This window comes from Octodon degus, unplaced genomic scaffold, assembly GCF_000260255.1.
Source record: "Octodon degus isolate 3935 unplaced genomic scaffold, OctDeg1.0 scaffold00147, whole genome shotgun sequence".
NCBI lineage: Eukaryota > Metazoa > Chordata > Mammalia > Rodentia > Octodontidae > Octodon > Octodon degus.
Genome location: NW_004524723.1, coordinates 5,733,066 through 5,754,599, shown reverse-complemented (window position 1 = coordinate 5,754,599; position 21,534 = coordinate 5,733,066). Strand labels below are relative to the sequence as shown.

The following is a 21,534-nucleotide window of genomic DNA, read 5'->3' as shown; positions in this document are numbered from 1 at the left end:
AGTATATGTCATTTTTGCCCTCAGGGGTTAAAATTTTAAAACAGGTTAAGGAGAAAATAGAGAAGTGGGAGAAAAGGAAGAGATTATAAATAAAGCCAGAGGACAAAAGGAGATTCTGCTTACTTTGGGAATCTGGTGCAGAAGACTGGAGGCAAAGAGGGAAGGAAGAGTTAATAAGAATAGAAAGAACCACAACCACAAAAGACTAGAAATCACATTCCCTTATATAAAAACAATTATGGAGAAAAAAATAACAGCAACATAACCAGCACCACCACGGGGGGTGGGGAAGAGAAAGGAGGGAGGGAGAAAGAGAATAAATGAGAATGAAAGAGTATCCACTTGCAGGTTTGTCTGTGCTGTCACTGGTAGACAGCATGTGGAGACAGAGTCCTGTTCTGTGTTCCTTTATCCCAGCAAACCAGCAGGAGCTTTTTGGTTGGGTAGTAGATAATCTCAACAAGACTGCACCTTCTGGCTGAGACCAAATTCATATGGCTGCAGCCAACTTCACACCTTCCCTGGGCCTGAGCCCAGCTGGGAGCTATGAAATGGAATGAATTTTGAGCTCATCCAGCCCCTCTCCAGAATGGTTCCTGGCCAGTCACCTTCTCCCCCAGAACATACAAGCCCTCTGCACTCACCACCAGCTAGTGAAGCCCTTCACGTGCACTGCTCCCTTATGTGCCCTGTGAGCACCCTCATCTGTACTATGAGCACCGGCAACCCCAGAGGCCTCCATGGACCCGAACCCCAGCAATTCGTGAGACCCTGTCCAAAAATAAAAAATAAAATGGGCTGGAGATGTAAGTCAGAGAGGAGGCCCTGATTTAATCCCCAGTACACTGCCCATCAGTTGTATGTGTAACAAACTAAATAGTTTTATATAAAAACTGTAGTTTTTAAAATTTAGAATCAAAGCATAACAGCATAACATAAACAGTATTACAAACTCCTATATACTTGGCATCCAGTTTCGAGCGTGATCAGTATTTGACCAATAAATACTGACCTGCATAGTACATCTGCAGGTTTGAAATGCTTGTCTCACACAGTGAGTCCTTTCTCAGGGAGAAGGCACGGCCTGCTGCTGCTTCATTGATGTTTTTCTTTTTACACTTTGGTGGGCTTCAGTTTGTGCCTCAGCTCCCACTTGGGTCCAGTGGACCCACTTCTTTCCTTATCTTCCCCATCTTGCTATATTCCAGGTCTTGGAATATAACTGTCAGGGCGGCTCTGTCACTGCTGCTTACCTGCCTTCCATCTTGGTCCTTTCCCTCGGGGAAATTTAAAGGATACAATATTATCATGTATTAAGGAAATGGTTTTTAGTTATTAGAGGTATTCTGGATATGATTTTGAAAAATTTTTGAAATGCATACTGAAATATTTGGGAAGAATTAATGTAATACTTGGAATATGCTTTAATCTAGTAGGGGGAATAATTAGGTTTAGATGAAACAGTATTTATTGGCCAAATACTGATCATGCTCGAAACTGGATGCCAAGTATATAGGAGTTTGTAATACTGTTTATGTTATGCTGTTATGCTTTGATTCTAAATTTTAAAAACTACAGTTTTTATATAAAACTATTTAGTTTGTTACACGTACAACTGATGAGCAGTGTACTGGGGATTAAATCAGGGCCTCCTCTCTGACTTACATCTCCTGCCCATTTTATTTTTTATTTTTGGACAGGGTCTCACAAATTGCTGGGGTTTGGGTCCAACTTAGGATCTCTTGCCCAGTCTTGTAATCCCTTTGCTGGGATTACAAGTGTGTGCGACCATGCTGAAAAACAAATGTTTATCCATCTTGAGAAATCATTATATTTCCTTTCTATATGACACTCTTTTTGTTTTCTAGGAAATTTTTTTAGGTTACATGAAAGCCATACTTTCTCATCACTACGGTTTACCAGGAACTCTGATTTGAAGAGAATGAATGGATTTTGCACCAAACCACAGGAAAGTCACAAAGCTCCAACCAGTAAGTTTTTAGTGGTTTTCCAGTTATGGAGTAGGTGACTCCCCCAAAAATGGGACACTCTAGAATCAGAAGAATCCAGAAGAGGGCACAACAGGGCTCCTGTGGTGGCCCCGTCGTGGAGTTAAGGTCTCCTGAGTTGTGCTCCCTGTGATTCTGCCCAGCTGTGGTTTCATTTCTTGCCTCCAGTGGGACCGTAGCTTTCTGTGTAGGCACAGATGCCCAAAGCAACTCTGACCCTTACCGCTGTCGCTGTGTGAGAAGAAAAGGTGTGACATGTTAACTGCGCCTTTCCTGTTGTTTCTTCATGGAACTACGCCCCAGACAGTCTTGACAAGTGAAAAGAATGATCGCTAATGAATGTTTATCAAGAGCTTAAAAACATTTCTGCCCTTTGACGTGATGTTAAGGGATAATCAATGCATGTAGAGAAAGCTTGGAGTATAGTATTACCTTTTTTTTTTTTTTTTTTTTTTTGGCAGAACCAGGGATTGAACTCAGGCCCTTACACTTGCCAGGCAAGCGCTTATTCTACTGAGCCATCTCCCTGGCCCCACTATTACCACTTTTATGGATTTCAAAAATTAGAAATGCTTAAAACTGTTTAATAGGAAATGGTTAATGGTGTGTTAGATCTACCTGATGCTATTATACATCTGCTGGAAATGATACTTTTAAGTATCATGTATGTCTTGGTTACTTTTCTTTCCTTGCTGAGACAAAATACAGGACACTGAAATTTAAAAGAGGATGATTTATTTAGCTCACAGTTTGTGGAGGTTTCACTGCATAGTCAACTGGCTCCAGGACATGGTGGCATGGCAGAGGGCAACAGTTCAAGGTGACCAAAGACAACAGAAGCAGTAAGAGCAAAAGGGTTGGGGGGAGCAAGTCTCTTCTCCACTGTATTGTAAGCAGGCTACCCCATTCCCGGGGCAGGTTAGCACTCACACCATCTTGGTGCCCTCTGCTTGTCCAGGCAGAGGCTGTTTACACAGTGATGACCCTGGTCTCTGGCTGAGTAGCTTAGTTAAGCTTCTAAACTTCTCAGATTGACACAGTGTATCCACCATTGCAATATACTAGGATAGAAAATATATTAATGAATAAACTATATAAAATGTTAAGCATAAGCCTCATATACACCCACACACATTCCTACATGTTCATAGGAATAAAACTGAGACCGTTGCAATTAAAATATAGTGGTTGGCAGGCATGGTGCCACTCGCCTTAATCACAGAACATGGGAGGCTAAAGCAGGAGAATCTCCCATGAGTTCAAGTCCAGGCAGAACTACATAGTGAGAAGCTGTCTCAAAAAACCAAAATATAAGGATAGATATGCAGCTACTTTCTCTTAGTTCAATAAGGAGAAAGACATACTAATAGTGTATTTTTTTTTCTGTCACTTTAGTGTGTTGTGTTGTTTTGTTTTGCATTACTGGGGTTAACTATAGGTCTAGCCCTTTTATTATTATTTTATTTTGAGACAGGGTCTTGCTAAGTTGCCCAGGCTGGGCTTAAGCTTGCAGTCCTTTTTATTTTATTTTTAATTTTTTTTTTGGGGGGGGGGTGTTTAGACAGGGTCTCGCTTTTGTAGGTTAGGCTGGCCATGATCTCTTGGCAATCCTACTCAGCCTCCCAAGGTCTAAAATTACATGTGCGTGCACCATAACTCAACTCGAAGGCCTTTTAAATGTAATTGTATCATAAACCTTTTTCTAGGGGCCAGGGTTATAGATCATTGGTGTAAGCACCTGCCCTGCATGCTCAAGGTCCTGAGTTCGATCCCGGGTACTGCCAAAAAAAACCTTATTCTATTTAAGTCAGAAAAACTCCCTCCCTCCATAATTCCATCTTCTCTTCCCTCTACCCCTGTTCCCCACTTCCCTGACCCTTACCCTCTGGCCCCCATATTAGGAATCAAATCCAGGAATTATCTTTCCTACTGAGCTACATTCTCAGCATTTTTTTTTTTTTTTAATTTTTTAGGTAGGGTCTTGTTAAATTGCCTAGTCTGATCTGTAGCTTGTGGTCCTCCTGCTTCAGCATCATGAGTAGGTGGGATCACAGGTATATACTACCATACCTGACTTTATAATTCTCTTAGTCCAATCTTATCTTCATATATATTTTTTTTCTTTCTTTTTTTTTTTTTTTTTTGTGTGTGTGTGTGGTACCAGGGATTGAACTCGGGACCTTACACTGACCAGGCAGGTGCTTATGCCACTGAGCTATCTCCTTAGCCCTTATCTTCATATCTTTGATCATTGTATTCATTCAATTTTCAAAAATAGGGCTTGTACTAGGAAATAGTGTTTTTATTTTACCACAATCTTCAGGAGATTTCAGAACCTCATTTGATAAACAAGTCCTGAAGAGAAATCTCATTCAAATAAAGTTCTAATAAGCCCGAAATGCTGCCTTGGTGTTTGTGGACAGCTACCAAGTGCGAACAGCACTCTTGCCCACTCTTCCGAGTCACAGTCTTGGGTAAGTGTTCTGTTTGGTCTCTGCACAGGCACTTACAGCCACAGAGTGCCGCTGCACAAACCCACGGACTGGGAGAAGAGGATCCTGATATGGTCCGGTCGCTTCCAGAGCAAGGACCAAATTCCAGAGACTATCTCGTGAGTGCCACACCTGCGGCTACAAGCAGCTTCCACTTCTCACTGATCTGTTTAAGGAAAAAGCAGTACCTCTGAGTTTAAAACCTTTGAACCAAATCATTGTTATTATTGGTTTGTGAGAAAGGCTCTGACTGTGTAGTTCATTCAGGCTGTTCTTGAACTCTGTAGCCCAGGCTGGCCCCACACTTACAGCAATACCCTTGCTTCAGCCTCCAGACTACTGGAGTTACAGGTGTGTGCCACCTAGAAACATTTTTTACTTCTCTAAATATTTTGTCTTTGAAAAGTAGCTGGAATAAAAAGTGTTAAAAATTGTGCCTTATCACTGGTGTGCTACATAGTGCCCCATGAAATGCTCTCCAATATTCCAAAGGCAGCTAATGGTTTAGCTTCAGCCTCTGGCTGCAGAACTGGCTATACCACGATACTTACTTGTTAGTGTTTTTATCTGGGTCCATCAATTAGGTATCAGGGACAAATACTATATTCTACAGAATCTACTCAAGGCTCAACTTTAGGCATAAAAGTGTTTCAGTGCCTCGGGTATAGTTTGGAGCTGAAGTGTCTCTCACAGCCACGTATGTTGAAGGCTGGGTCCTCGGGGTGGCGCTATTGAGAGGTTGCAGAGGTTTTAAGAGATGAGGCCAGGTGGGAAGCCCTCAGGACCTGGGGTGTGTCCTCAAGGAACTGTGTCTACTTTTACCTCAGCAGCTCATGCTCTGAGGCAAGAAAGTGTCTCCTTTGATTGGTTTCCTCACAGCTAGTCTTGGCTGGTCTCTTGGACCTTTTTGTAGTCGGTAGCTGGTAAAGATAGGGTATTGACCCAGATGTTCTCAGTTTCACTACTAGCGACACTGGGGCCAGAATATCTTTGCTATGTGAGGTTGTTTTGTGTGTTGGAGGACAGTTAGCAACTTTTACCTCTGCCCCCTCCATGCCAGCAACTCACTGTCAGAGGTACCAAACAAGGAGATCTCCATAGCCAGGCAAGGTGGCCCATACCTGTAATCCCAGCACTTGGAAGGCTGAGGCAGGAAGCTGGGAAGCTCTGTCTCAAAACAAAAACAAAAGTGTCTTCAAACACTGCCCAGGGTGCGTTGCAGGGACAGTATCGGCACCACCACCACCACCACCCGAGTTAGAAGCAGTGTTCCAGCCTGACTCAAAGAACACTCATTGGCATTGTGGCTGGGTGGGTTTCAAAGAGGTAGATGCTGTCTCCTTTGCAGGCATTGTCCCACTCAGAGACAGGAACTTTGGACAAAGGCCCTTGAGTTCCTTTCAGCAAAGGACTCTCCCTAAACGTTTTTGCCCTGGTTTCAAGTTACAATAGAAAAAATCTGGGCTCATACAGAACTTTTTTTTTTTTTTTTGCACTGGGAATCAAACTTAGAACTTGCACTTGCCAGGCAGTGTTTGTGCCACTGAGCTATATCCCCAGTCCCAGAACATCTTTTCTGACAGGTAACACTGTATTTACTTTCTGCTTATGACAGCTTCCATAGGGCCCTCCTGCTTCTGTCTACCCAGCTGAATACAGGGCTGGGTGATTTTCACTACAGAAAGTCCTGGCCCTCTGCCTTCCTCTGAGTAGCCCTGCAGTGAGTAAGGTGGTATATACCAAGTGCCGTGGTGGATCTGTGCAGAGCACCTCCCCTCGTCTGCCAAATGCCTGCCTCAGGGTCCCCCAGGCCCACAATCCTGCCTGCTGAGCCACCCTGGAAGCTCGGCTCTGGGCCTGGGCAGCCTTCTATCACGGGGCACACCCATTCTCATTGCTTCCTGTGGTGTGGATGGCAGCATCATGGCCTCACTTACGCGCATGTCACTGCTTTATGTTCCCTTAAATGTAAAATATATGCTCTCCATGAGGATCACAGTGCTTCTGTTGGAAATACCAGGTCACATAAAATCATGTCAGATGGGTAGTTTGTGGTTGGTGGGATCTCAGATATTTTAGTTGAACAGTCATGATTTTCAGTAGCTGGCCTAGGTTCCTGCCGCCCTCCGCCCTAAGGACCAACTCCATTGCCCAGATTGCCCCACCCAACTGCTGCCTCCCAGTTCTCAGCTCGCATGTCCCAGTGCATCCTCAGGGTCCATCTGTCTGGACTGACCCAGACCCTGTGACTCCTCCAAACACTTTTTAAGTGACATCTCCTTTCCTGATTTTCAAATATATGTTAAATATTTGGGAGGAAAAGTAAAAAATCTAAAGGGACAAGAAAAAGAATAGAAGAAAAAAATGGAAACAAAGCTTTTGTAAATAAGGAGTACAGGGGACCGGGGAAATGGCTCAGTGGAATAAGCGCTTCCCTGGCAAGCGCAAGGCCTGAGTTCAATCCCCGGTTCCACCAAAAAAAAAAAAAAAAAAGTAGAAGAGGGGTTGAAGGGAGGGGAGGGGGAATAGGAAAAAAGCAAGCTATATCATGTACAGGTACAAATTCCCTATGATGAATGTGATGATTATGTATATCTAAATGTACCAAGGGCTGATGAGATAGCTCAGTGGAGTATAAGCATCTACTTAGGCAAGTGCAGGGACTGGGGTTCGATCCCTGGCACCACATGCTGTGCCAGCCCTGCCCCCAGGTGCACTAAGCCGGCCACCACGCACCTGTAATCTCAGTGCTGGGGAGGCTTGAGGTAAGAGGATCACTACAAGTCCCAGCTGTGCAGTGAGACCCTGTACCAATTACATGAAATGTACCAATAAGAAAAAGTAAAAAGCACTCACATTTCATCCTCAAGAGATAATCGCTTCCTGTGTGCACCTCTGCTGAGGTGGCTGGAAGTTCTTTAGCCTGGGCCTCATCCACACACCCTGCCTAGAGGCTCTGCAGCACCCAGGCTGTAGAAGCACTGCCTGCCTGGAATCACCCTGTTAGGTCCTTTGGCTGTCACCCGAGAGCCATGACCCAACCAACCCTCTCTCGACTTTCTGTCACAGCTCATGGTGAGTGGACAGACCAAAAGAGCTGCACTCTCAGCACCTGCCAAAGACCATAGACTCCAGTACACTTGTCACTCAAGTTTTAGCAAGATCTTAGTTAAAAAATAAATATGAAGGAACTCTTGCTTACCAGATCTTCCTCCTGGTTCAGATATTCTCAAGCCTAAGATGATAAAAAGCTGGGTTATATGGTGCATTTTGTTTAACTCTCATGTTTGTTTCTTTTCTGAATTGTGATTTATGTTGAAACCTAAGACGCCTACAGCAGTTATTGTCAGCATGTACTTCAGAAAATGATATGTATCTTTGAAAGAACCCAGGGAGAAGTAGCTATGGCTTTCACTTATAGCAATAGTTGCTAAAAATGCGCACATCAGAACCCTGCCATAGTAAGATTGTGCTGTGCAGATTAATGCTTTTAGGTTAATATGCCATGCTGTTTTCATTTTAGTTGTTTTGCTTCTGGCTCTATTTTCACATTTTCTTCATTTATACTTTGCTGGGTAAAGTGGTACAAGCTAGTAATTCCAGAACTTGGGAAGCTGAGGCAGAAGGATCAGAGTACAAGGCTAATCTAATGACCAAAAAAAAAAAAACCTAAAACAAAAAAAAAAAACAAAAACAGAATTTGTGTTCTCTTGCTGTTTACTAATAAAGAGTTGTGAAACTGACCTATCCTCCCCAAGCCAGTGAGATCCCCGATTCTGCTGCCTTTTTTGAACATAGAGACACCATTACACTTTGATGCTGTGGTACACAGATCTTGTTACCCTACTATAATGTGAGAAAGCGGAAGGTTAGTAATGTCTGTCTGTCTGTCTGCTGTTGTCTCATCAGCTTTGAAATGCTTGACGCCGCAAAGAACAAGGTGCGGGTGAAGATCAGCTACGTGATGATTGCCCTGACGGTGCTGGGGTGCGTTGTGATGGTCATAGAGGGCAAGAAGGTAAGGGTGGGTTCCTCTCAGTGCCCGCGTGCTCTCCCCAGGGGATCCTGGATGCAGGGCATGGCCCCTCGCTTAATGTCTGAGGAGCTGAAGCTACTTTGTGCGTGAGAATGATAGACGCAGTAGGGGCGAGTGGGAGAGCGTGCCTTGGCTAACCAGCAAAGTCTAATCCTGGCACACCCGTGACAGACTACATTAGTCTTGTATAAAACATGTCTGAGTTGTCATAAATAATCTGAAACAAGAAAGGCATATTTAGTAACCCTTGGGATGTTTGTAAAGCACCCTCTGTGTGTTCATGTGTTTCCCTCCCCCCCCCCCCTTCTCTTCAGCAAGACTAGCACTCTGCCACTGAGCTCTGTCCCCAGCCCAACGGTGTTTCCCTCTCAGTACTGGGGATTAAACCCGAGACCTTTACAGTGAGCTGCATTCTCCAACCCTTTTTAATTTTTATTTTATTTATGAGTCAGTCTCACAATGTCACTGAGTTGCTTGGTATGGATTCATACTTGGAAACCTTCTGCCTCATCCGCCCCGAGTGCTGAGACTACAGCTGTACAGCTCTACACTGGGCTGATAGCTGTGTTAATATTTAGTGGTCCTGACCAACCCTTTAAAAAATAACCATGTCTAATGCTATGTGTCCTAATTTTCATATGAAAATAGCTATCTTGTAGCTGTTACCAGATATGAAAAAAATTCTTACACACATGGTTGTCCCCAGTGGTTCCAAAGGAGAAGTGAACATCTGGCTCTCTGGAGCCACACTTACATGGAAATACTGACCATTTTAGGTTGACTTCACAGTACAAAGGACCCAGACTGGTACCCTAGGCAAAGTGGAAAACAATGATCCAGTTCATGGGTTGGTTCACCATCAGTGTTTCTTTGTCCCCTCTCTGCCTTCATGATGGTTCTCAGAGTGAATCCTTCAGGAGCATGTGGACTGGCTACGCAGCTTTCTAGAATTCTGAAAAATCTGTGTTGCATTTATATGTGATTTTAGACACAAAGCTCACTTCAGTAGTTGCAGGTTATTATCCTAAAGACCTTTGTAGCATGATGCAAGTATACACTGTGGGCTAAGAGTTATTATCAATACTTTGATGGCATTGCCATTTGAAAAACTTGGTGAATGCTACTGGAATGGAGAATTTAACAGGAGGCAATTTAGGTGAAAGAAATTAGCCATTGCATATTTTGTCCTCTCCATCATCTGCGTATTTCCATTCCTGCCTTCCCCTCACCTCATATTTTCTTTTAAAGACAGCATCTCACTTTGTAGTAATAGGCACATATACCATGCCCTGCACCTTACCTAATTTTTACATATGAGATAACACAGATAGAAGAAAATGCCAGTTTATATGGGGGTGAATTTTCAGTTACTTGGTCTGAAAATGTTGAGACTGGTCTATAGGTCAGCTTCATAGAAATGTAACAGTTCACATTGGGGTAACACAAGAGATGATTGCCTTCCATAGTGTTTGATCTCAGAGGGTAGTTTCAGGGTAAGTTTAGTGGAAGTTATCAATAGCTAGATTTTGGTAGTCTGAGGTTCCCAGATTTAGAGCAAGGAGCCATAAGGGATGAGAAGGGAGAGGCACATATTCTCAGCTCATAAGGGCAGCATCAGGAAGATGACACATGGAGGGAAGCACCCAGGCAGTACCCATGCTCTGCCTGCCCTCCATAGGCATAGCCTTTCCCAGCCTGGTGCAATCACCTGTTCAAATATGTTTTACTTTAGGCTGCCAAAAGAAATGAGTCTTTAACAAGCTTGAACTTAGAAAAGAAAGCTCGTCTGAGAGAGGAAGCATCTGTAAAGGCCAAAACAGAGTAGCAGAGTTCTCCATGCTAGCTGGATTCTGAACACCCAGGAATAATGCAGCAACTGCCTGTGTTGAAAAGAATGGCGTGTCAACCCACTTCCTAAATGTATGACTTTCACATGCTTATCCTAGTTCCTTGTAGAGGTACGAATAAATTTTCTTAAAGAATGACTTGTCTGTTTTATAGCTTTGATCCAAGTAAAATGCAGCCTCCAGCTTTTGTAGAAAAATGAAAAATAAGACAACTTATTTCAGCTTTAACATTTCTTTAGACAATCTGGTCATGTCAGACTTTATTCCAGTCATTACCAAAGTGATCTCTCTCCAGAAGCCAAAATAGTTCATTATTCTTTCTTTCTTTGCACTGGAGCTTGAATTCAGGGCCTTCACAAAGGGATACATACCCCCTTTTGTTTTATCTTTAGACAAGTTCTCTTTAGTTCACTAAATTACCCAAACTGAGCTTGAATTTGCAGTCCTCCTGCCCGCATCTCCCAGAGTCCTGGGATTACGGAATGGTGCTGCCACATCCGGCTGTGGGAAGAAAGCCAACTGAGCACCTGCCCAAACAGGTCACTGATAGCCAGCCTCCCCAAAATGCCAGGTGCCTCTCAGGGGCTGGTTCCCAAGAGAGCTCTGAGAAGCAGCCCAACTACACTTATCTTTGGGCATGCCAACAGATGTAGGCTTCTAAGAGTTTGAAAATGTCCTGACAAGGTAATGAGTGGTCTGACCAGCCCTTGTGGGGATCTGAAAACCTGCCATCCCAGAGTTACTTGGGACTGCCCAGTCTCCACGTTCCATGCCTTACAGTTCCTGGTTGGTCCCTTTCCACTGCCTCACAAACTACATACATTTCTGTTACGAGAATCTCATGCATTTTTTTGTTTATGTTAAAAAATAAGCATTTAAACCTGGCATATGTCTCATTACAGTTTTGACTTTAGAATACTAACTTGTCTCATATTAGCTGTGGATACTGGTTTACATACACATTTCATTCTCTCGCACATGCCTTGTTAGTATTGAGTACATTAGTATTATCTCACAGGTCATTCCCCATCCCAACATGCTACCTTTCCTCAGTTACAACAGATTAGCAAGTAATATGTGCAGCTGTGGCAACTTTAATTAAACAATAAATGTAACATGCTACCTGTAGCTTCAGAGTCTGTGTTAGTGATATCTTGTTCTGTGTACTTTATAATAAGCTGACCTTAGTTGCTTTTTAGGGATCAAATTCTTTTATTTTTATCACCTGCAAATTTATTATCAAAAAGCATTGTTTTCTTGTACATCTTAGTTTTTCTTGATCATATTTGGACCCCTAAACCAGTGTTCACATGTGGGTAAATTTTAATGTACTTTTAAAAATAAGTAACTTTATACAATAAAAATTTTAACTGTTAGCATTTAAAGATATTATAGATTTATTGTAATAAAGATGTTTTATTAAACTAAAACTCATTCACCAAGAATTTAAACAATAATTTCTCATTTTGTGTTATTTTCTATTCATTAATGTCAGTGATTTCTTGCCAGAATCTCAAACTTGCCTCTAACCCTACTTCTGGTACCCCCTCATATGCCAGTTGTACCCTACTAACTCCATTGTATACCTCAAAACCTATCAAACAAATACAATTGAATGACAACTACTACAAGGTAGTATTACATACAAAAAGAGCAATAGTTTTGACATTGTTGCTTTCAGTTACATTATCAATTACTATTTGTTTAAGTCTCAACTGGAGGGAGGGTGTTTATTATGTCTCCCTAGGTAAGAGAGGCAGATTGAACCCTGATCTCATACATGCTAGGTAAGCACTCTCCCACTGAGCTACTTTCTCAGCACTTTTAAAATTTCACTTTGAGACAGGGTCATACTAATTGCCCAGACTGGCCTTAAACTTGTGGTCCTCCTGCCTCAACCTCCTGAACAGCTGGGATTGTAGGCATGCGCCACCATATCCAACTTGTACTTTATACTTTTTACCTTGTATTTCCTATTCATCCCTATGTAAATAACACATAGGGTAGGGTTCCATTGTAATCAACATAACAGTTTGGGGCATATACACCAAAATTTATTAAAAGTAGTCAAAGGATGAAGTTGTGATACCCATTGTCATTCATCAAGCGTTTAAGCTCCTTTATGCAAAAATCAACAACATACAGTTAAGCCATGCCTCCTGCTCCCACGGAGCTCATTATGTGCTGGAAACATGGCCCATGAAACCATTACAACACAAACTGGTAAAGAAATTGTTTTGAACTATACCACAGAAACTGAAGAAGTAGAATATCTAACTCAGCTCTGCACTGAGGCTGGAAGGAGGCAAGAAGTCAAAGCCTTGAGGTGCTTTCTCAAATGAATCTCAAGTGGGGTTGTTAATAGATCACACACTGAAAGGCAGTAGTCTCATACATAATTCAGTTATGTAATTTGCCTAATAATTACAAGATGGTAGGGGCCTGGAAGATAACTCAATGGGACCTGAGTTCAATCCCCAGTTCTGCCAAGAAAAAAGATGGTAAAACAACGTAGTTCGGTCTGTATCAGTCACATTCCTGTTACTAAGATAAAATACCCAACACTCAATTTAGAGGAGAGATTTATTTTGGCAGTTTCAGTGGGTTCAGTCCAGTCCTCTGACTCCACAGCAGAAAATCGCACAGTGGAGAAAGGGTGCTTAACCTACAGCAGCCAAGAAGCAGAGGAGCCAGGGAGGAGTACACCCTCCCAGGTCACAGCCCTCGTGATCTACCTCCAACACAGCGCTACTTTCTAACAGCACATTCAGTCATGAACTCTTCAGATTGATGCACTCATGAATGTAGTGCTCCCAAGAGTCAATCACCTTCCAAAAGACACATATGGGACTTCTAGGGGACATTTTAGATACCAGTGACGGGGTCCTTTAAGTTTTAGACTCTTAGAAAAAACTTAAGGATGACTTATTTTTCCCAACTCAGACCTGTGCTTGCTTCGGCAGCATATATACCAACTCACAGACCTGATACATATTTAATATATCCCATCATCACCAAATGTGTAGGTGACATCTGACCTCTACCTTCAGTTGTCATCACCCCAGGCTCATCTGACCTCCCAAACCAAAAACTGCAAACTTGCTTGTCTCCCTCAGTCAGTCATCTTATCCTGTCAACCTTACTTTTATTTCCAATATAATGACCTTCCAGGACAGTCACTGAGATGCAACAGAATGGGAAACTACAGACTAAAGAACCTACTTAGGCACAGCGCAGCAGCCGGTTTGATTCCAAGCATGCCATGCAGGCCCCACCCCCGGGGGCATGTGGAGATGGTGAATGAGACAGGGCGTGGTGGTGCGCACCTGTAATCCCAGAACTTGGGAGGCTCAAAAACAGGAGAATCACTATGAGTCCAATCCACATAGTGAGACCCTGTAAACCCTGTATTAAGTACATTAAAAAAAAAAAAAAAAAAAAAAAAAAAAGAATGGGAAACTAGTGACAAACACACCAGGTTCTTTCCTAACAGGCCTCAAGATTTGGCAGTCAGAAGCCCCAAGTCCTACACTTGCTAGTTCAACTGCTCATTTTGTAATCACTTTAAGTCTCAAAATCTTGCAACTAAACACAATTTTTAAAACATAAAATCATGCCAAAATTAAGAGAAGTCATTCTTCCAAAAACCTAAGTGTTTTGTTACTGTTTGTTTGTTTTTGAGACAGGTTCTCACAATGTAGTCCAGACTGGCTTCTAACTCACTCTGTGGACCAGACTAGCCTCACCCTGGCAGCAGCCCCCTCCTCAGGCTCCAAAGTGCCAGGATTACTGGTGTACCTAGCTTTTATTTTCTTTGTACTGGGGATTGAACCTAGCATCTTCACACTGAGCTACATTTCCAGCCTCCACACCCTTGAGATGGTGGTCTCACTAAATTGCCCCAGCAGGGCTTGAACTTGTGATCCTTTTGCCTCTGCTTCCCAGAGTGCTTACAGGCATGCGCCATCACCTGACTCAAACATCTATGTTCTTTGCGAGCCTGGCTTTGCTACTTGGTTTCCAAAGGTTTTAGCAGTCACTTATCCATAGTTTAATTGTTTTGTCATTTTCTAATGCTGCGGATGCAATGATGTTTTCTGTAGGATGACAAGCTGCTGTTATCACAACATCTGTATGACCCTGTAACTTCTGTACAATCTCTTTCGTCTGAACATTCCAAATGTAAACCAGATTATCTTCAGAACCCGACACAATCCACTTTCCACCAGTAACTGAAAAACTGGCAAATACGCAGTATTTCTCATTCTTATGACCAGTGTATGTCTTCAAGCATCTGCCTCTGCTGTAATCCCATAGTCTAAGAGTACTGTCCAAAGTTGAAGTGAGAATATATTTACCATTTGGAGAAAATTTTACAAAAGACACTGGAAGATTATCATCAACAGCAAGTGTTTTTAAACACTGACCTGAGGCAGCATCCCAGATTCTACAGAGGCCATCGTAGCTACCCGACACTATCAAGGAGCCCGTACTATTAAAATGAACAGCAGAAACGGGGTCAGAATGAGCAGTCAGAGTCTTTAGGCACTTTCCTGTTTTCACTTCCCATATTTTGACACTCTCATCAAAAGATCCTGAAACGATCAGGGTGGAAGCAGGATTGAAATTACAACAAAAGACATAATCACTGTGCCCCTGTAGTGTTCTCAAACATTTTCCAGATCTCACATCCCATATTTTTAGAGTTTTATCATCTGAAGCAGAAACAAGACAAGTAGAATCTGACGACCAGGCAACATCCGATATTTCCAGACTGTGACCATATAGTGTTTTCTTGTATTTCCCATCATAGGCTCCCCAAATGATAATTACTTTATCAGCAGAAGAACTTGCTAGCCACTCCCCGTCAGGACTAAACTTAACTGATGACACTGCTGCCGAATGCCCCACCAGAGTATATTTGAGGGCATAGTTCGGTTTTTCAGGCACTTCTTGGCGCCGCCGCCAGGCTGATGATGAGCAGGCGTCCCCTGGCTCCTCTGCTGCCATGGCTCAAAAGCTCCAAATCGGGGGATGAATGAGATGTTCTGTCCGTCCCTCGCAGCACCAGAGAAACATCAGATTTTAAAACACACGGTTTTGAATTACTACACTTTTTGCATCGTCTTTGACATGACCTGGATCAGCAACACGGCTTAGACCACTTCAGTTTTCCCTGTTTTGTGAAATACTTGCATACATAACCTTGGAAAAGTTACCGTGGCCGTGGGCGAGTGCGATGCTAGGCTGTCCGGGGTCTTAGGGGCTCCACGTGAACTATTTTCCACGCTCCTGTTCTCAGCTCCCAAATGTTGAGACTAGGTACTTTTCGATCCACGAATCACTCACTGCTTCCGGTATATATGAGTGGTTAGAAGTTTACGCCGCACAGTCACCGACATTATAAGTTTAGTCCGCGAACTCCCTCCCATAACAGCAGAACGTTCCGCAGCTGTCAGCAAGCGGAAAGGGAAGCCGAGCGTACGTGCCAAGACAGCACCAATGGGAGACGCCTGTGCGCGCCTGCGCAGAGGAGGAGTCAGGGTTCGCTTCCGGACCTGCGGGCCCCGCCCCGCGAGCGCAAAAGCCTTCCTGGAGCGGAAGTGGGTTTAACCTGCGTGTGAAGTGCTACCTTGGGTAGTAGCGAAGAGCATGCACTTTTTGAAAAAAAAAATACTCAAACGCACGGTAATTCGCTGGTACCCTTAGCGGCAGACGTAGGTCCACCCTTGCCACTTGAACTGCCGAAACAGCGAATATTTCAGAAGCCCGACAAAGGTTGACCCACCCGCCCTGGTCGGTGAGCCTGCACCAAGTTTTGCTCTCTGGATGACTTTGTTGTGCCCTCTTCCATTTGTGTTGTTAATCCTGGTGACCCTTGTGACTACTTGAGCAGTGGAGGGAAGGAGAGTGAAGTAGAATTCATGCCCAGATTCTTTTTCTTTAATTTTATTTATTTATTGATATAGGTCTTGCTACCAGTTCGGGCTTGTAGCAATCCTGTCTCAGCGTCCCCAGCGCTTGGATTACAGATGTGCGCCACCACGCCCAGTTTCTGTGGCCAGCATGGCTTGCAGTACCGGCGATTGACCCCAGATCCCTGTGCTTGCCAGGCAGGCGTTTATGCCTCCCGGCTATCTCCCCAGCCCATGTCCAGATTCCAGGACCTTTTAAAAGTTCTCCCTAAAAATGTTTAGGAATGGATGAAGGATATGTCCATTAGAGGTCTTGAAAGGCTGGTAGAATACATACTGTATCGGGAGAAATGAACAAACAGGATGTTTTCACCCTTATAGTTTGATGTTCATAAAATAAATTCCTATTTCCTTAAGGTACTTGAGAGAAAGGGTATAGGGGTTGGTAGGGTCGGATAAGACCTGGGAAAGGCTATTTTTTTTTAAATGTATTTAATGCAGGGTCTCACTACACTGGTTAGCTGCGTAGTGATCCTCCTGTTTTCAGCCTCCCAAGCGCTAGGATTACAGGCACACGCCACCACACCCAGTCTCAAGTGCTGTCTCAGCACGCCCCAGATGCGGGGCGCGCTGGAGATCGAACCCCTGGCCCCTATGCCAGCCTAAGTAAGCGCTTTAATCCGTTGATCTGGCCAGCCCAAGGCTATTCTTAATTAGGGTTTAGAACAAGATTTTGCCAAGTTTTCAGAAATGGTTGTAAAAGTAGGTGAACTCTAGTTATTTAGATGAAAGTTTACCAACGAGGCTTACCAAAAACCTGGAAACCCGAATCATACTGTGATTGCTGAGTTAATACCTGAGGAGAGACAGGGTTCTGTATTAAAGGCTTTCCTGGTAGCCAAGCTAAAAAGTCAGAAGCCAAGTATCTTCTGTGACCAGTAATTAAAAGGCAGTTTTTTGGAAAAGAAGGGTGTCCATTAAAAGGCTTGATTGTATACTAACTCACCTTCTTTTCCCTTTTTTCATTTATGTATTTGGTGCAGGGTCTTACTATGCAACTCAGACTTGTAGTGAGCCTATTTTCAGCCTCCCCAGTGCTGGGATTAAAGGGTAGCACAAATGGACTCTGTCGCGACTCAGCTCACTCCAGCGGCTGGCTGGTGCAGCATGCAGGACCAGGGATCGAAACCTGGTCCCTGCGCTTGCCTAAGCAAGCGCTTAGTCCACTGAGCTATTTCACCGGCCATAACTCACCTTTAATAGATCAACTAATAGTAAGAACCTTATTATTTAAATATTCTATGACTCTAATTTGAAATTTGGACAGGGATTAGACTTATTAGTTTAAACTAAAGGTGTAAACCCAAGAACACTTCAGGAGGACTGAGCACATATCTCAGAGGCATAAGCACCTGCCTCGAAGCACAAGATCCCGATACCCAGTGGGGGGGGCGGGGATCAGAAGTGGAAATAATACAGTAGTGTATCTTTGAAGTTGTTGGAGCACTTGCAGGTTATCTTAGCTATTCACTAAGGCCTGCTCTCCATGAAACTCACTTGTGTAGTATTTTTCTCAAACTTTTCTTCCATATATCTTAAAGTTCAATTCTGACTAAACTCTTCCCTTTCCTTTCCTCTCCTCAGAGTGGACTAGTCTAAATTCTGCACCAACTGAAACTATTTACATTTTCTACTAACATTAAAAGCACTGTGGGGAACAATATTTAGACCTTTCTCAAAGAATTTAAGCAAATCTTTTTGAATAATTGTACAGTACTATGAAAATAAGGTGAACATAAGGGATAGGATAAGGCATTGGTACTAGGGTATATTTAATTCATTACAGATATCACAAATGAGGGAGAGAAGACACAGAATTGAGAATGGATTGGCAGGGACAGGAATATAGCTCAGTGGCACAAGTGCCAGCCTGGTAAGTAGAAGGTCCCAAATTCAATTCCCAGTACCAAAATGAAAAAAAAAAAAAAAAAAAAAAATTGACAGGAATAACCAGACTTTTTCTACAGATTTCTCCCAAGATCTGATGGAGTCAAAATCCACCTTTTAATGTGGGGGCTATTTACAAACAGCCTCAGGAACTCATGTAAAGACTATGGTATGACTAAGTCTTATTTACTCATTAGTCCTGCCCTGATATTAACAAGTAGTCCTTATAAATTAGGTCCAAGAATTTCACAGCTTTAGTTTCTTTGGCAGGACAGAGATGGTGCAGTATGGTGGGAGAGGCTGTGGGGGAGTGGGGGTAAAGGGTGTGGCTGCTACAGCATGTGGGGGCAGAGTACCCTTACAGGTAAATCCAAGTGGTACGAACAGTAAGAATTAGCATATTGGCTACCCAATCAAAAATTTCTTCCGTGTTTACCTCCTTTTTCACAATACCTACTTTTGCCACCCTTAATTTTCACCAAATAGATGATTTATAAATAGTCTATAGAGAGGCTGGCAGTATAGCTCAGCAGACTACTCACTTGCTTAGCCAAGTGCAGGGGCCAGAGTTTGATCCCTGGTACCGAATGCTGTGGTGGCTCCACCCCAGGGCGCACTGAGCTGGTGAAGGAACCTGGGCATGGTGGCGCACCCCTGTAATTCCAGCACTAGGGAGGCAGAAATCAGGAGGATCACTGAGTTTGAGTTACTTAGTGAAACCCTGCACACACACACACACACACACACACACACACACAATTTAAAAAAGATCTTTGTAGAAATCGACTAGGTTTCAAATACTCATGTTTTAGAATTGAAAGCCATGTGGTTGAAAGATTTCCTTTGTCACTCAGTAAAATTTGCAGATACTCTATAAAACAGAAATGTTACCACAAACGGGCAGATTTCTTTTAATTAAAAAGTGCCAGACCTAATGATGGCCCAGGTTAGGAATTAACCAAGGACTGCTTTGACTACCTTTCTTTATAGCAACTTTCATTTTTTTTGGTTTTTTGGCAGAACCAGGGATTGAACTCAGGCCCTTGCGCTTGCCAGGGAAGCACTTATTCTACTGAGCCAACTCCCTGACCCCTATAGCAACTTTCAATCCTCTCTTACAGTGCTGTGGTTCCAAACTGGGGCCTCAGGCCAGGAGATACCTGAGCAGCTTAAGCATCTGCCTGACAAGCACTAGGTCCCGAGTTTGATTCCTGGGACGTCCCCCCATCCCCCGCCAAAAAAAAAAATACAAAACAAAACTGGGGAGCCCTCTAGCAAATGTGTAAACATGTATGGTTAGACTGCATATGGGGCAGCAAACGAACATTTTTAGAAGTGAATGGAATACTTCACAGGCGTTAACTGATCCATACATTTAAACTGGACCTGTTCCCAGCAAACCAGTAATCCCTTCCCAAGAAGGCTCGCCTCAGAATAACTTAAACCTTAGAAAATTCTGTACCTGGTAGCTTAAACCCCAGCTTGCCGTGTTGTCTCTCAAATCCTGGCTTTCTCACTACTACTGGTCTTTGAGACTCCATTGCTCTGGTCTGTCACTTTATCTTAATGCTATACCCACATGGTGGATAAGGCAGTCATCCTTATTACAGACCCTATAATGAACTTTAGTATAGTTTCCTCAGGTTATGTGGATATGAAGAAATGTAATTTCACTTTTTGCAAAAACACTGATCATATAAATGACCACACATTAATTTGAAACTAAGAAAATACTTTGCAATGGAAGTGAGGCAGGGAAACAATTACCTAATTTTGTACTATAGATGAAATAATACTGTGTGTAGAATCCGAATGTATATTTTTACAAAACTGGTCAGTGGAATCTAAAAAAACGATGAGAAACAGTAATACAATGAAGAAATACATGCTTTTCTTATTCATCTCATTTGAATTGGAGGAATGGATAGTGTTCTCATGCCATACACTATGTAAAAATGAAAAGTCCATTCAATGGCCAGAGGCATCCACTAGCTTCCAAGTTACATGTATCTTCTAAAAACTTTTAAGAGGTTAAAACTTAAAAAATATGCCACAATATTGTGGATGTAGATGTCTCCTGAAAAGCAACTATATACAAAACTCAAGACAATCTGTCAAACATGAATTCCTCTGCAGTTTCCTGTATCATTTAATAATATACAAACATATTCCTTCAGTTTCTAGTCAGTGCCTCTCATTTACAAGGCACACACCCATGGCCTGACTATATTCAAACATGAAGACTCCTTAGAGGTCTTCCAAATCAATGTCAGAACACTTGGAAAACGAACGCGGAGTGGTCAAAGTAACTTGAATTAAGTAGAAATTCAAGAAATACAATAAAGAAAAAATGTAATAAAGGGAGCTATCTGTGGGACAACACTCCTTTAGTTGGTTCAATCCATGGACTTTTTTTTTTTTTTTTTTTTTTTTTTTTTTTTTTTGTTTTTTTTTTTTTTTTTTTTTTTTGCGGTACCAAGGATCGAACTCAGGACCCTGCACGTGCCAGGCAAGCACTTATTCTACTGAGCTATCTCCCTGGCCTCCATGGACTGCTTTCTAAAGCAGTAATTCATCACAAAGCCTTTTCCGTGTCAACACCTTTATAGCTGCATTTGATTTGAAATGTTTAGCTGTTACTAAAATCACTTGCACATTTTCAATCTGTTATTGCAGTTGTCTGGTTAAATAGAATTTTAATTCCAAAGACAGAAAAAAATGTTCAGGCTGAGGGCTACACCTATGTAAACCATAAGTAATTTAACAACTAGGGTATTCATTTTGAGGGTGGTGATACAAAGGAAATCAGGACAAATAGTCCCAACAAGAGACCATGGCTGTTCAAACTTTCAAAGTTTGAGGCATGTAACTACCACATAACCACTGCTTTCTCTAAGACAGAGAACTTCAGGGCTCCACCCTTCCCTTGGATAACTAGTATTTTGACCTTCAAACAAAGCAACTCCCAAGTTTGGATTTCATCACCTATGATACAGTGATATATCCAAATCAAAAAAGTTGGGTGTTAAGAAAAGGAAAGCCCTTTGACACCTTCTTAGCATGTAACAGATGCTCATATAAACACAAGGTGTTTATTTATTTAACCTGTAGGAAAACATCAGACCTTTCTACCTTTAGCTGAAAACAGAATGCAATACTGCCCTTCTTTCTTATCCCAAGGTTACAGATGCATTTTATATTCAAAGGCAACCTGTATCTCTTTATATATAAAGCCATCATGTCTAATGCTCAGGTATCCGTACTTACAAACTACCTTTTTTTTTTTTT

At 42.6% G+C, this 21,534-nt stretch overlaps 2 protein-coding genes across 2 annotated transcripts in view; one reads left to right on the top strand and one right to left on the bottom strand.

The window, feature by feature from the left end:
* Positions 1-10,362, top strand: part of Fam162a (family with sequence similarity 162 member A) — a 36,098-nt gene extending 25,736 nt beyond the window's left edge. Inside the window, exons 2-5 of the mRNA XM_023702223.1 lie at positions 1,869-1,991; positions 4,512-4,620; positions 8,411-8,519; positions 10,270-10,362. Of these exons, the coding sequence (XP_023557991.1) occupies positions 1,869-1,991; positions 4,512-4,620; positions 8,411-8,519; positions 10,270-10,362 (434 nt within the window). The remainder of the gene's footprint in view (positions 1-1,868; positions 1,992-4,511; positions 4,621-8,410; positions 8,520-10,269) is intronic.
* Positions 10,363-14,283: 3,921 nt separating this feature from the next.
* On the bottom strand, positions 14,284-15,833 carry Wdr5b (WD repeat domain 5B). Its single transcript, XM_004642193.2, has one exon. It carries the CDS (start codon positions 15,392-15,394, stop codon positions 14,414-14,416), a length of 981 nt encoding a protein of 326 aa, XP_004642250.1. The 5' UTR covers positions 15,395-15,833; the 3' UTR covers positions 14,284-14,413.
* Positions 15,834-21,534: the final 5,701 nt, after the last annotated feature.

What these genes read in the sequence shown, in the direction of transcription:
- Wdr5b (XM_004642193.2), bottom strand. Translation starts at nt 15,394, where the DNA reads ATGGCAGCAGAGGAGCCAGGGGACGCCTGCTCATCATCAGCCTGGCGG.